General features: G+C 46.9%; 1 protein-coding gene across 1 annotated transcript in view; it reads left to right on the top strand.

Moving 5' to 3' along the window:
- The first annotated feature begins 11,811 nt into the window (after positions 1 to 11,811).
- Positions 11,812 to 14,824, top strand: part of LOC147013141 (keratin, type I cuticular Ha3-I-like) — a 6,186-nt gene continuing 3,173 nt past the window's right edge. The window contains exons 1-7 of the mRNA XM_085854752.1: positions 11,812 to 12,516; positions 12,735 to 12,817; positions 13,038 to 13,194; positions 13,453 to 13,617; positions 13,788 to 13,913; positions 14,214 to 14,434; positions 14,817 to 14,824. The exon at positions 14,817 to 14,824 is cut by the window's right edge and continues 66 nt beyond it. Coding sequence (XP_085710878.1) covers positions 12,049 to 12,516; positions 12,735 to 12,817; positions 13,038 to 13,194; positions 13,453 to 13,617; positions 13,788 to 13,913; positions 14,214 to 14,434; positions 14,817 to 14,824 — 1,228 coding nt within the window. The 5' untranslated portion in view covers positions 11,812 to 12,048. The remainder of the gene's footprint in view (positions 12,517 to 12,734; positions 12,818 to 13,037; positions 13,195 to 13,452; positions 13,618 to 13,787; positions 13,914 to 14,213; positions 14,435 to 14,816) is intronic.

Here is a 14,824-nt window from a genome sequence, read left to right as displayed (position 1 = left end):
TGCTCAAGCGCAGTGCAAGAGCTCCTTCTTGAAATGAGTGCAGTGAACGCAAACGGTGCACGGGCTGCCAATGCAGTCCCGTGAGGCGGCTGCCTACAGGGCAGTCCTTGCAGAACGCGCGATGATCCTGGTGCAAATGGTAATGAATGGGGGCAAATGCAAAACAGAAGGGCTAGCAGGCATGGGGGCAAGGCAAAGGCAAGCAGACAAGGCATGGCAAGGCAAGACAAGGCCGTTGTATCAAAACAGGCCAGTGGTGAAGCTGACCGGCACAGGCCTTGCAGCAAAACAGCCAGCAGATGAATGACCGGCACAGGCCTTGCAGTAAAACAGTCGGAAGATGAACTGACCGGCACATGCCTTGTAGCAAAACAGCCGGCAGATGAATGACCGGCACAGGCCTTGCAGTAAAACAGCCAGCAGATGAATGACCGGCACAGGCCTTGATGTAAAACAGCCGGCAGATGAACTGACCGGCACAGGCCTTGCAGTAAAACAGTCGGCAGATGAACTGACCAGCACATGTCTTGTAGCAAAACAGCCGGCAGATGAATGACCGGCACAGGCTTTGCAGCAAAACAGCCAGCAGATGAACTGACCGGCACAGGCCTTGTAGCAAACCAGCCGGCAGATGAATGACCGGCACAGGATTTGCAGCAAAACAGCCGGCAGATGAACTGACCGGCACATGTCTTGTAGCAAAACAGCCGGCAGATGAATGACCGGCACAGGCCTTGCAGTAAAACAGCCGGCAGATGAATGACCGGCACAGGCCTTGATGTAAAACAGCCGGCAGATGAACTGACCGGCACAGGCCTTGCAGTAAAACAGTCGGCAGATGAACTGACCGGCACAGGCCTTGTAGTAAAATAGCCGGCATATGAACTGACCGGCACATGTCTTGTAGCAAAACAGCCGGCAGATGAATGACCGGCACAGGCTTTGCAGCAAAACAGCCGGCAGATGATCCGACCGGCACAGGCCTTGCAGTAATGAGGTTCGTGGAGGGAGTGCGGTGGTGCTGGCCACTCGGAAGGCGGGCTCGGACCTACCCTACGGTCTCCCTCCCAACCTATCGCCTTTGCCTGTCTCTGTCCATACCCACTCCCCAAATTTGCAAAAAATCCCCAATTTAGCCCCAACTTATTTTTTTGTTTTATTTTATTTCTCCTTATATAACTCGTCTCCCGAACCCCCTTTTCTGTCTGTCTGGCTAACCTATCCTGTCTCCTAGCCTACTCCCAAACCCCTATGTTCCCTTCCTGGAGGGGAATAAGGGAGAGCTTGTGTCCTGTGTCGAGGCCCAACGAAGCCTCTGAATGGCCTGCTCAGATTTCAGCAATCTACTTTACCCAAAGTGGGTCCAGCGGCCCACAACGAGAGTGAAGGGATGGATGGTGCGGAGGGGTACACTTCCTACCTGCCCTAAGCATTTAACTGTTAACTACCCAGGGGCTTTCAAAAAGCACCTCTCGCTTAAACTATTGGTTCTAACAACCAAGATTCCCGTCGCCTGTGTTGGTGCCCTCACAAATTTCGGGCCTTGCCCTCCGATTTTTCCCTCGTGCCCTTGCACGGTTTCGTGGCTGGGACGCGTGGCTCCCTTGGCAGGAACTACCCTCTGCCGATTCTCAAACTATGGCACCCCCGGGCACTACAACTGCCTCTGGGCCTACTAGCTCCCTAAACACCGGGGAGTGCCCTCCATGGCTACTCCGCTGAAATGCTCATGTGGCAGGCTGGTGCCCCGGGGCCTTTCCCTGGGTGTCCGTGCCCAATGCACTGCCCACGTGGCCAATGGCGCCCCGGGCCCCGCATCATGTGGGCCCACCCGTGCCCACTACGCTATCCTGGCCCCCCATGGACCCTTGGCCTACCGTGGCTTACTATCCCGGTGCCCGGGGTACCCACTAAGCGATACCCATCGTTCGTAGCCACGCTCCCAGCCCGTCAACAGGGCTCCTGCACCCCTCCAAATGGGTTTTGAGCCGACACTCCCACCGACAGCAAAACGACCTCCATTTTTGTCAATTTGACTAACCCACTAACTCACATTACTCTGACCCCGGGGTCCCTTGGGTGGGAATCACTCCTCCCCCCAATCACTCATTGCACCATGCATACCACATTCACTCCATACACTTAGGCCTGCTGGCCTCACTCACTCACCATGTTTCCATTCATTTCACCACTTCATTTCACTCCATCGCTGATCACTGCCATTCTTCTCTTACGAAATCACATAACTACCTCATGCTCCCTCGTCGTCCCTTACACTAGAGCACATCCTTTTAACACTATGTAGCTAAGCTACGTCCCCACTACACATCCAAAGTCTGTCCGTGTCCTCAAAATAATCATTTCCCGTATTCCATCCTAAATCTGAACTGCAATCCCTCTAACTAATCCATTCTACGGGCCCCATGAGGACTTATCCCATGGAGCCGGTCAAACTAAGCTAACCCTTCCCCCTGACTAGTTCCATTCCTGTGCCCAAGGCAAGGGGGTCTTCCACCCCTTGCCCGGGAATCCTGTTCACCCGAAGCGAGGCTTGCTTTTTTTTCATGCGCACACCAGCGCGGCAACTCGCAACCTGCGCTTTCACCGTGACGTCATTGCAGCTGTTCGCGCTTCGCTCACTTCGTCCCTCCTGGACGGTACCATCCGGCAGGGATTTCCCCTCCTGCCGGATTCCGACCATGCAGCCACGACGTCACCCTGCACATTAAAAACAAGCCTCGCGTTTTGAGGGGTTCCCCACACGAACACATGTGCTCTGCTCATTGGAGCTTCACACACGCTCGCCTGGAGAACCCATCCGGTCCAAATCCATATCCAGCCTACCTTCTGTCCGTCCGCGGGATCGGCTAATCCACCGTGTGCGTTTACGGACTGGGCTTCACTCCCGCAGGCGCGCACGTGGCGGCCTCTTGCGTCGCACAGCACGGACCCCGCGCGTGCTGCCGTGCAAACCCGGCACGGTTCCCAACCCAGCTACGGCTGCTACTCGGCCTTTGTCCACTGTCAGGCACCGTCTTCGTTGCACTCTCGCACTCAAACTCCCATGTGCCACGACGCTCACTCACCTCGACATGACATTCACACCGGGACATGCGGTTGCATGTTCCGCATGCCATCTGCTATTTCCCTCACATACAGCGACCTCACACACACGGTCTCTCACACACGGCCGTTCACTCACGCTCGCCCTTTCACTCGCACACGTGGTTCCACTTACACACGGCCTTTCACTCACGCCATGCGTGCGTTGCAGAACACATTTCACCACACTCGTGAACACACGCACCAGGACGACCACGCTGGGGATTTTTGCCACAAGGGGTTCCAGGGCCTTCACACCCCCCAAGCTCCGTGTGCACCCGTCCACAGCACTCGCCCCCTCTACCTTGCAAAGCTCGACCGGACCCACCTGGTCAAGATCCGCTTCAAGGGAGCATAGAGTCTCCCTCCATTCCTGAAGGAGGCTATCCCGCTGCTTGCACCGGGTCACGACATTCCCCGAGCTCCCCATCATTGTCCTCCACTACCTCCATGTGAGTGTGCTCGTCTTTCACCCCGTCTTTATCGTGTAGTCTCTCCTCTACTTTTTGTATCTCCTGCGTCTCTATACATTTTATTTCTGTTGTCTCTTCGTGTCTATTTAATTCAGTCTTGACCCAGTCTATCTCCCGTGTCTCTGGCAATACTTCTATTTCCTTCTTTGTCTCTGTTAATTCCCTCGTCTCCATTTTTATTCGTGCCTCCTTTATCAAGGTTTGCCCTAATTGTTCTTTCATTCGACGAGTGGTGTCAATCAAGTCCTGCACCACTAACATTACTCCTTGTGGTGCTGTCACACATCCCACCTTATTGTGCCGTTCTACTTCCTGGCTCCTTTTGAGTCGTTCTTCCTCTCTGAGCCCCCTTAGATGTTCGTTATCTTTCCGGAGTTTTTCCATCTCCGTGGACTCAAATTTTGCTCTCTCCTTGAGTTGGTTAACTTCAACCTCGCATTCTTTGTGTTTTCTATCCCACCGTCTCTCATGTTCTTCATTCTCCAATCTCATAGTTTCCTTCATTTTGTTGATTTCCTTTTCCTGTTTCATTTCTTTTTCTTTCTCTATCTCCTTGTACTCCAACCTTGCTTTTTTCTTTCAATTGGTCAACCTCAAATTCATGTTCTTTTTGTTTTCTATCCCACTGTCTCTCACGTTCTTCCTTCTCCAATCTCATAGTTTCCCTCAATTGGTTAATCTCCCTTTCCTGTTTCATTCCTTGTTCTGTCACTATCTCCTCATACTCCAACCTTGTTTTTTCCTTTTGTTGTTCAGTTTCAAATTCATACTCTTTTTGCTTTTTATTCCACTGTCTCTCTTGTTCCTCCTTCTGCAATCTCATTGTTTCCCTCAATTGGTTAATTTCCCTTTCCTGGTTCATTCCTTGTTCTTTTTGTTTCTTATTCCACCGCTTCTCTTGTTCCTCATTCTTTAATCTGGTCTTGGCTTCCAGCTGTTTGATCTGTTCAGTGTGGTTCCTTAACGTTTCATTCTCCGTTCTCGTTCTTTCCTCTCTTAACATCCTCAGTTCGTTTTGTAATTCTCTATGTCTGCTTTGGTGTTTCAGAAACTCAGAAGTTTTTTTCCATAATTCCCTTCTCGCCTCCTCACCTTCTTTGCATGCTTCCTCCCTCAATTGGTCCCTTTTCTTACTGTATTCCTTTAGTTTTTGTTGCCATTCCTTTTCTATTTTTATCTTCCCTTCCAGGGTTTCTCTTTTAATCTGGCCTGCCCTTACCTCTCACTTCAGTAGTTCCAATTCCCCATCTTGTTTGCGTTTTTCCTTTTCTTGCTTTGTTTTCCTTTCTCCTTCCTCCCTCATTTCTTCCTGTAGTTCTTCGAACTGTTTTGACTTTTTCCAGCAATTCTTCCGTCCTTTCCTCCAGATGTTCCTCTCCTATTTTTATCTTCCGTTCTAGGCTTTCTCTTTTCTGATTGCCTGTTCTTACCTCTTCCTTCAGATGTTCCAATTCCCCATCGTATTCCCGATTTTCCTTTTCCAGCTTCGTTTTCCATTCCTCTTCCAGCTTCGTTTTCCATTCCTCTTCCAAGTTTTCTCTATCCTGAGAATTACTAATTTGCTCTTCCTCTATTCTTTTGTTCAGTTTGCTCTCCGCTCGTTCTAACAAGGGTAAGCCGCTCTACTCTCATCTCTCCTCCAACTATTACCTCGCCTGTGTTGGCCAAGTGCTTCTCCAGCTCCCGAATTAATTCCTGCGCACCAGCCAATTGTTGTGACTCCTTATGCACCCAATCCTCCTGAACCTCATCTAGGCACCGCCGTACCTCATCCAATTCAAAGGAAAAACGAATGCAATTCCCCTATACAGTTGTCACCATTCCTCCTCCGCTGCAAGGACGTCGACACTTGTCTCCGAAGCCCGTCAATGCTTGCTCCGGCATCCTGCCACACCTGCCATGGCGCCTGCCATGACCACGTGGTCTGAATCGGTAGCTGGGAGCCCACGCCTCGTGTCGTGCCGTTTGTTGTGCTATTAATAGCAGCTCGCTCCGTGTTGCGCTGAGATGCGATCGCGCCGCTATTGTGCGACTTCGACTTCGTTTGTCGGCAAAGTTCATGCTCAGTATATGAGGGTGAGCACCCCCACTGATTAAAATTAGTGGTGGGGTCATAAAAAGAACCGTCCTGGGCCATGGATCCTACATTCAAACACATTTCTAATCCACCCTGCATCCGTTCACCTTGAAACGCCATCTTGCTTATTGGAATAAATTTAAAAAGCTCGCAATTTGATGGGAATTGAGGGTCGCTCCACACACCCCTGATCCGATTCCCGTTAATTTAGTTTGGAGGGGAATGGATTTGAATCCCACTCCTGACACCAGTGTTACGAATCTACGTCCGCCCGGCATGCGAGTGACCGCGTTAACGAATAACGGCCGCTCACCCACCAAACAGACAATTCAGTCGTGACTTTCCGGAACAATGCCGGAAACCAATCACGGGTGGGTTCTTAATCCCACCATGGCCCAGTCCGTATTCTACCCGCGCGAAATAGGGTCAATCGCCAAATATCGATACACCTAAGTACTCGCGCGGGTAACCTACCGAAGGACCGTACCTCGGCGGAGGCCTGCTTGGACACGAACCGCTCAAGCGGTCCATTCCTTTCTGAGATAACCGAGCGGGTATTATCGCCCGACCTCGCTGGATCCGATTCTATTTATTGGGTATTTAAAACCCAACTAACATTCCGCAATGCAAGATGGCAATTCAATAAGGGAAAGAGGACACGACGAACGGGTTAACATTCACAAAGAGCACATTTATTATTTTACACAGATGCACATACACAGCCAGGAATGCAAAACACTAACATGCACTTATACAGAACAAAAGCAAAGCAAAAAGGTGCTACGACCGTCTATAAGCAATTATGTACAGTCACTTAACAGTTCTACTTGTCGGGACTCGGCGCCACATCATTCATTCAAAAGAAAAGGAAAAGACCCCATCAAAGGCAATGGGGTCAGGTTGGGCCCATAAACCTTTATGGCGTGGGACTTGACAGACTGAACAAGTCCCACGAGACCGTTGCAGGTTACCTGCACCCTCGTGGTGCCTTGTGGTGTGAGCCTCGACGTCCCTCCCCACGGCAGCTAGCGTAGGTGCGCCTGAGCTCAGGCCTTCCGCGTGGCCGGCGACCTATCTCCGGCTCTCCTCACACGAGCGCGCAGGTTCGCGCGACACCGCTGGCAGAGCTGTGCCTCCAGTCCGCGTCTCCTTCGCGACGCCCAGACTCTCCACCGACTGCAAGCTCCAACGAACGGGTTGCTCCACGGACCGCTTCTCCACAGACGAAGACCACCAAGACTTCCACCCGACTCCTTCCACCAAGACCACGAGAAGAGAAGAGGAGAAGAAGAAAACAAAAGAAGAAGAAGAAGAAGAAGAAGAAGAAGAAGAAGAAGAAGAAGAAGAAGAAGAAAACAAAAGAAGAAAAAGAAGAAGAAGAAAACAAAAGAAGAAGAAGAAGAAGAAGAAGAAAACAAAAGAAGAAGAAAACAAAAGAAGAAGAAAACAAAAGAAGAAGAAAACAAAAGAAGAAGAAAACAAAAGAAGAAAGAAGAAGAAGAAGGAGAAAGAAGAAGAAGAAGAAGAAGGAGAAAGAAGGAGAAAGAAGAAGAAAGAAGAAGAAGAAGAAGGAGGAAGAAGAAGAAGAAGAAGATGAAGAAGAAGAAGAAGAAGAAGAAGAAGAAGAGGAAGAAGAAGAAAGAAGAAGAAGAAGAAGAAAGAAGAAAGAAGAAAGAAGAAGAAAGAAGAAGAAGAAGAAGAAAGAGGAAGGAGAAAGAAGAAGAAGAAGAAGAAAGAAGAAAGAAGAAAGAAGAAAAAGAAAAAGAAGAAAGAAGAAGAAGAAGAAGAAAGAAGAAGAAGAAGAAGAAGAAGAAAGAAGAAGAAGAAGAAGAAAGAAGAAGAAGAAGAAGAAAGAAGAACAAGAAGAAGAAGAAGAAGAAGAAAGAAGAGAAGAAGAAGAAGAAGAGAAGAAAGAAGAAGAAGAAGAAGAAAAAAGAAGAAGAAGAAGAAGGAGAAAGAAGAAGAAGAAGAAGGAAGAAGAAGAAGAAGAAGGAAGAAGAAGAAGAAGAAGAAAGAAGAAGGAAGAAAGAAGAAAGAAGAAAGAAGAAAGAAGGAAGAAGGAAGAAGGAAGAAGAAGAAGGAAGAAGAAGAAGGAAGAAGAAGAAGGAAGAAGAAGAAGAAGAAGGAAGAAGAAGAAGAAGAAGAAGAAGAAGAAGAAGAAGAAGAAGAAGAAAGGAGAAAGAAGAAAGAAGAAAGAAGAAAGAAGAAAGAAGAAAGAAGGAAGAAGAAGAAGAAGACCGACTTGGCACTCTGCATGCCCTTATATTCCCCATGCTCCGCCCCTCTGCTCTCGCCCCACCCTCCTTCCAGCTCCTGCAGGAAGCTTCCAGAAGGGAGGCATTTTCCACTTCCAACCCTCTCATCCCCCCCCCCCTCACGGCGCGCGGGGGACGAGAAAATTGTTGCGGTGACCCTACAGCCAAGGGACATTCATTCCCCCAAAATCAGGCCCCCACCCTACTTGACCTTTGATCTCTGGCTCAAATCGCACCTCCCCCATACCAAAGCGCAGGAAAAGCAGGAGGGAAAATCCACGCGCCATCAGAATACCTTGTTATTTCTCATGGCGTTATTGGAACTCCTTGTTCATTTTCCTTGGTAGAGACGGTTTTATAAGCGGAGAGGGTGCAGCAGGTTTGTGGAGAAGGTGATCGGTAGTGGGCGTAGCGGGGAAGGTGGTTAGGTGATTGGCGTGGTGGTTGAGGTGATCAGGATGACGTGGTTTGTTGAGAGGCGCATGTGATTGTGGTGGTGGAAGGACGGTGGGTCTGAAGCGGTTGTTTGAGAGCGATGTTGGTGGTGGTGGTCCAAAATAACGATAGTAAAGAAAAACGGCTATCTCAAAGGATCACAGCCCTGTGATACGAATAAATTCCCATTAAACAATGGTGGGGAAATCTAACTAAACACAGACTTATCGATCTAACTGAACTAAGGACCTTTATGGTGTTCTGCAATTTCCACAGCCGTAACAATACGATTTCACGATCTCCTCTCACGGACTAATTAAAGTATATCATCGAAATGTGCTTTCGGTTTTGCGGATCGGATCACGTGGACTAAATAACTCAAAATCTGGAGTGAAATCTGAAAATGTTAAAATCCCAATACACAATATACATCCGCACATAAACAGTCATATAATTAGTCTCTACTTGTATGTTAAAATAAATGAATAAAATAATGGCAGGGCCAACTATATTGGTGAGCATCTCATTCGTAAAATTATTTGAACATTCCTCATACTTGATCACATCAGAAAGCAATTTGCTATAATCAGAGCTATTATACATATTTTAGCTTTACGGAACTCAAACCCTATCATTATTTTTCGACAATTACACTCCCATTATGCACTAACAACCTGACCATGAAAATAGAGGTCATACAAGAAGGGTTGCATTCTTGGTGTTGGCTAACTCGTTAGGTGGTGGGCTTGGGATCCTAGGATTCTGAGTTCAAACCCCACTCACCTGTTGAATTAATACCAGGTGGGGTTGAATTTGCCTGTCATCCTTCTGTGGTGCCAGCATGCCAGTATTCTGTGTCGGAGTGGTGACCTGTACAGGATTATACTCAATAGCCAAGGAGACTGCTAAGGAAGCACCAACGCTGTGCACAGAGTATGGTCCTGATGGATGGATGGAAGAAGAGTTGCACATGTAATAGGGAGAAAAAAAAAACGAGAAAAAATAGATCGAAGAATTCTTTATCAATTCGTATATAGTCCATATCAGTTATTTCTGAAAAAAATATATGAATCATTTACAAGTCATGGAGACACGGACGACCCAGATCACATCAAAACGCTCGGTGTGGAATCTTGTGATTTACCTGCAGTTTCATGTCGAAGACCATAGCAGACTGAAAAATCCTACATTGAAATCGAGGTTGAAGATGTTGAGACAGACCACTGATTTCTTGAGGAATTAATTAAATAACATGCGTTTACACTTTCACGGGCTTGATTTGCTTTCAAAATATCCTTCTCAAACACATGAGTCTTTAAATATCTTTGGATATTTCGTCTCGATGTAAGATTTATATAATTACTAGTGGGGTATGCTTACACAATGTAAGCAATAACGAACCATGCTTCCTCATTGTCTCGTGTCGTTCACCTGCATTTGTTATTTTCATTTTTATTTTTCACTCAGGATGCTTTCCGACAGTTCTGTGATTTTTCCCGGTGTATCGGCTTTGATGTCCATCGGAATTCAAAATTTCAGCTTTCTACGACACCCAGAAGGTACTGATCTTTAATATCAGTCAGTGAATCAGTGAATCAGTGGTTAGAAAGAGCTTTCTATATATTAGATATACCCAATCTGTACAGTCATGTACATTACTAGATGAGCGAGTGAATGGTAAGTAAAGACGAAGGATTGTTTTTTGTATTTTTACAGCGACAAAGTCTTTTTTTAAACCGCAATACATTTGCATCATTTTACATCCACTTTCAGCCAATTATAGTCCATTTGGGAAATTTGTCCTCACTCATCCACTCAAAAGTCCGCACGAGATGTACACTATGTACACCTGAAGACGGGCGAACTTGTTCGCCAGTCTATCACCTGGTGACGTTAGGGTAGCAGCCCATCCACAAATAACCAGACTGACTCAGCTGCCACAACGACTCGTCAAATTTTCCGTACAATTCTTTCACGAAACGGCTGGCCAGGCATGACTTGCATACTCTTTTGGAAATATGATTTCGGATCTTTCATGTCCATCGAGTTCTTCATTCGTATGCGGCACAAGTCCACGGGGGCAGCATCATTGGCTGAGGGTGCAGCTATACTGCTGATGGAATTTGTATGTTTGGGTGGAATTTGGAATTTGTTCAGGTCGCAGACTCTAAAAGGACACCGTGGGATCGTTGACGTCCACCAACTAACTCCGGCAGACGGGACGCCGAGTCAAACGTCCATCCGAGGGTCAGCACACACATTGATGAATCAACCTACCTGTGAAACACCAGGATGACAGTTTCTAGCTGGGTCAGGATTCCAACCCAGACTCAACAGCTTCAGGGGTGAGTGTGCGTAATAACAAACTGAGTTGGGATGGTAATAGCAAACCACACAGTGTAACCCTTGCCAAAGCAAGCTCAAATGAGCAAAGATCCTCGTCCTCTTAATTATGACGTCATAAAAACGAATTATGACGTCATTGTGATGTATCAGGTTTGCGATAAATTATCTGTGCTAATGCCCGGCTTGATTCCCGCAAACAAAATTCAAACAGCTTGCCTAGTTTCGGAGATAATGGTATAGGCGATTTCCATTAGCGGCGATATTATGACGTCAACTTTTTTTCTGGGAAGAATTTCCAAAATCGGAGATGGTTAATGCCTGCGTGTGGGCTTTCTGCATATACATGGCAAGTTTCACGAAGATCCGATGAAAACTCTGGGTTGTGAAACAAAAATGTTAAAAAATAGGAATGACGTCATAAAAAATGATATGACGTCATAGTGATGTATCATATGTGCGGTAATTCATCTCTGCTATTGCCGTGTTCGATTCCCACAAACAGAATTCAAAAAGCTTACCTAGTTCCGGAGATAATTTTTTAAGCGATTTCCATTAGCGGAGATATTTTGACGTCGTAACTTTTTTTCTCGGAGGAATTTTCAAAATCGGAGATGGTTACTGTCTGCGCAGGATATTTTTTACACATATTTGCCAAGTTTCAGGAAGTTTCGATGAAAACTGTAGGCTGTGAAACAAAAAAGTCCACAAGAACAACAACATGAGTAAGACTTAGAGATCCTCCACGAGGATCTAAAAACTGCTTCGGCAACAGAGCATGGATGGTCCGTGAGAATCAAACCATCCAGTACATTTCAAAAAGATCACCAGAATCCAATTGACCTCCAATACGATATACATCGCACCAATCAATATCTGAGTCACAAACTGATGATATGATCGGATTCACCAAATATATTGGATGTAAGGATAGTCGGAGCAAATTCGAATGTTGCCGAATGAGACCTGATGTCAATGGGCCCCATGTTTATAGCTGAACCACTTTCTGACCCACTATATCTTCTTGATCCCTTGATTGTCGGAGATAAACTGCTGAAAAGCGTCAAAACAACTTTCCTAAAGTTGTGCGAACATTAAAACGCCAGAATAGCGATTAAACACAACAGAACTGATTTGCAATGCATTGTGGACTTATTTGATGAGGTTAATTCAAACTGGTCCACGCAAGTCACAAAATTGCTCCCGAAATCCTCATTAATTGGAAAACATTCTGAAATTATTGCATTTTATACGTGACAAAACGCTAACGTCGCGACGTCGCTGGATATATAAAGACCCGACGAGCAGCTGGCCCGAAACACCCAACTGGATTTCGACTGGAACCCAAACTTTCCGAATCATCATGTCTTGCTCCATTCGCAGTTGCTACAGCACGCCGCACCGTTACTCCAGCCGCTCCTGTGCTAGTCTGCTGGGTGGAAAGAGGGCACCGAGATGCACGACCTTCAGCGTGTGCAGAAATCCGTGCGGTCGGCCCACCCGCTCGTCCATCTGCAACCCGTGCTGCAATCGTCCCGGTATCTGTCTGCCCCGGCCCTGCCTGCCACCCGTTCCATGCGGTCCATGCGGATCGTTCCCATGCGGTGCTCTCACCTCTGCGGCCGTACCGTGCGGCGTGCTGCTCACCAACGAGAAGCAAACCATGCAGGACCTCAACGATCGCCTTTCGAGCTATCTCGACAAGGTGCGCTACCTGGAGGCCACCAACCTGGAGCTTGAGTGCAAGATCAAGGAGTTCCGTGCCAACAAGTGCATTGCTGAGCGTGAGTGGGATCCGTGCTTGAGTGGCATTGAGAGTCTTATGTACCAGGTAATGGACACTGGAATAATTGACACATTCATGTTTTATCGTTCTTGCAAAAACGTTCTACCAACGATTGCAATGTTGTTTACCGTATGATGTATTGAGTTTGGCTGGATTCAAATGATATCGGACTTCCACATGATGAGACATTGCAATGAGTCACCAACGTAGTCATGAAGAGCTTTATTGGTGACACGAGGCTTGAATTTCCATCCATCTCGCAGATTGAGGAGGCCTCTGTGGAGAACTCCCAGCTGGTTCTGGCGATTGACAATGCCAGGCTGACTGCCGAGGACTTCCGCAAGAAGTATGTGATGCAAATATTCTGTGAACCCCAAACTCCATCATCATCATCATCATCATCATTCTTGCAAATAATAGAAAATAATATCTTTTTCAGCAATTTTCTTGATTCTACGTCTCGTCGTATAGAGTAGAACTGGTCGAGACAAGACCGACATTTACCAAGCGGCAACTGTGGAGAAAGACCTCATAATGTTGCTGTGAATCTGCTTGGTTTCTTCTAGGTGGGAAATCGAGGTTTCCTTGAGAGAGGAACTGGAGACGGATATCCAGGACCTGCGTAATCTGGCGAATGAGTACTGCGAGTGCCACAACACAGTAGCGTGCGAGGTGAACGTGATTCAGGATGAGATATACTACCTGAAGCAGAGCCACAGAGAGGTATGCCTTGCTCACGAGAAGCATCGGCATATTTGTCCAAATGTTCTCCTTGCATTGTAAACAAATAATTTGTATACGTTGTCTTTGCCTCATACGTACAGAAGATCTCGTATGTATGGATAATTGAAGAACTCTTGATTGACAAGCTTATTTTACCACCATCGCTTGTCCGCAAGCTTGTACACAGTCTCAAGGATGTGTACGATCTGTTTGCATCATTTCAGATGATTTGTCTGATCCCATCTTTTGTTGTTGCAGGAGATTGAAGGTTTGCGTTGTGAATACGCCAACTCCACTCTGAATGTGGACATCGACCACTCACCAAATGTCGATCTGTCCAGTATCATCAATGACATCAGGACTCAGTACGAGACCATGATTGGCAACACACACTACGAGGTGGAGTGTCTCATGAACAACAAGGTGAGTCGGCAACCATGATGCCCAAACCTTACAATCGGCAACTAATGGACAAATTTAAATGGAGATTTAATTATATAATTCATTAATTCCCTTAAATAAAAACTAAGTTTTTTTGTGTTTTTTTTTTCAACACACAATAATACACAAAAAGAGTTTGTTGTCGTCTCCAGCTCGAAGCTTCTCAGGCGTCTGCTCACCAGAGCGCCTGCGAGCTTGAGGCCACGAAGAATGAGGCAAACAATATGCGCTACGAGTTCCAGTCGCTGGAAGTTGAGGCAGAGTCTCTTCACACTGCGGTAAGGACTTTACAGAAGACAATAAATACAATCACAGAACAGTATATGGCATTTCAACCCGAGACCCACACCTGCTTAGACATGGACCGTAGCTGTGCAATGGAATAGAACAGTGACCTTGCACGTTGGACTTTCCAATGATGACCTCCTTTACAATTTAGGACATTCCAATTCCTCTTGCAATAAGAAACCTGTAATCCAGAAGATATTTTAACAAATTGGAGTGCCTCAAAGACTGCTGCAGAAGGTGGCGGGCAATCCGCATAGAGACTGATGATGACATCACGTCGTTTCAATCAGAACTGCACGCTGGAGGAAAACTTGCGTGAAACGGAGGAACGTCTCAACCTGGAGCTCAGCAACTTGGCCGAGATCATCAGTAGCCTGGAAGCCGAGTACACGGATGTTCGCGCCAACATTGAACGGCAGATCCGCGAGTACGAGTCGCTGCTCAACGTCAAGATGCAGCTGGAGATGGAAATCGGCACTTACCAGAAGCTCATTGAAGGAGAGGACTGCAGGTGAGGTTACTTGTTCATATCCGAAATGCCTTGTGCCTGGTTTTTGCTTAACGGTTAAGGTAACTGGCGTAAGATCTCATGGTCGTGATTTTGAGCTACTGGCAGACCATTAAAAGAATGCCAGGTGGGTTGACACAGCCTCTCATCATTCCGAGATCGGTAAAATGAGTACCAGCTTACTGGGGTAAGAAGCCAATTGAGTGTCCTGCGTCGGAGTGGTGACCCGTCCAGGATTGTATCCCTCAGCAAATGAAGCTGCCTTGGAGGCTCTAGGTGCCTCAAGGTGTGAAAGGAATCGTTATCAGAAATGCCTTAGAAGTCACGAAAAGAAGTCGGCTGCGTATAACTACTGTGCATGACGTCATGTGATTGTGTCGTGCAGGATGTCCA

Source organism: Eptatretus burgeri, chromosome 14 (genome assembly GCF_056783735.1).
Source record: "Eptatretus burgeri isolate ZD-2024b chromosome 14, Ebu_testis_v1, whole genome shotgun sequence".
Lineage (NCBI taxonomy): Eukaryota > Metazoa > Chordata > Myxini > Myxiniformes > Myxinidae > Eptatretus > Eptatretus burgeri.
This window is presented reverse-complemented; position numbering and strand designations above follow the sequence as displayed.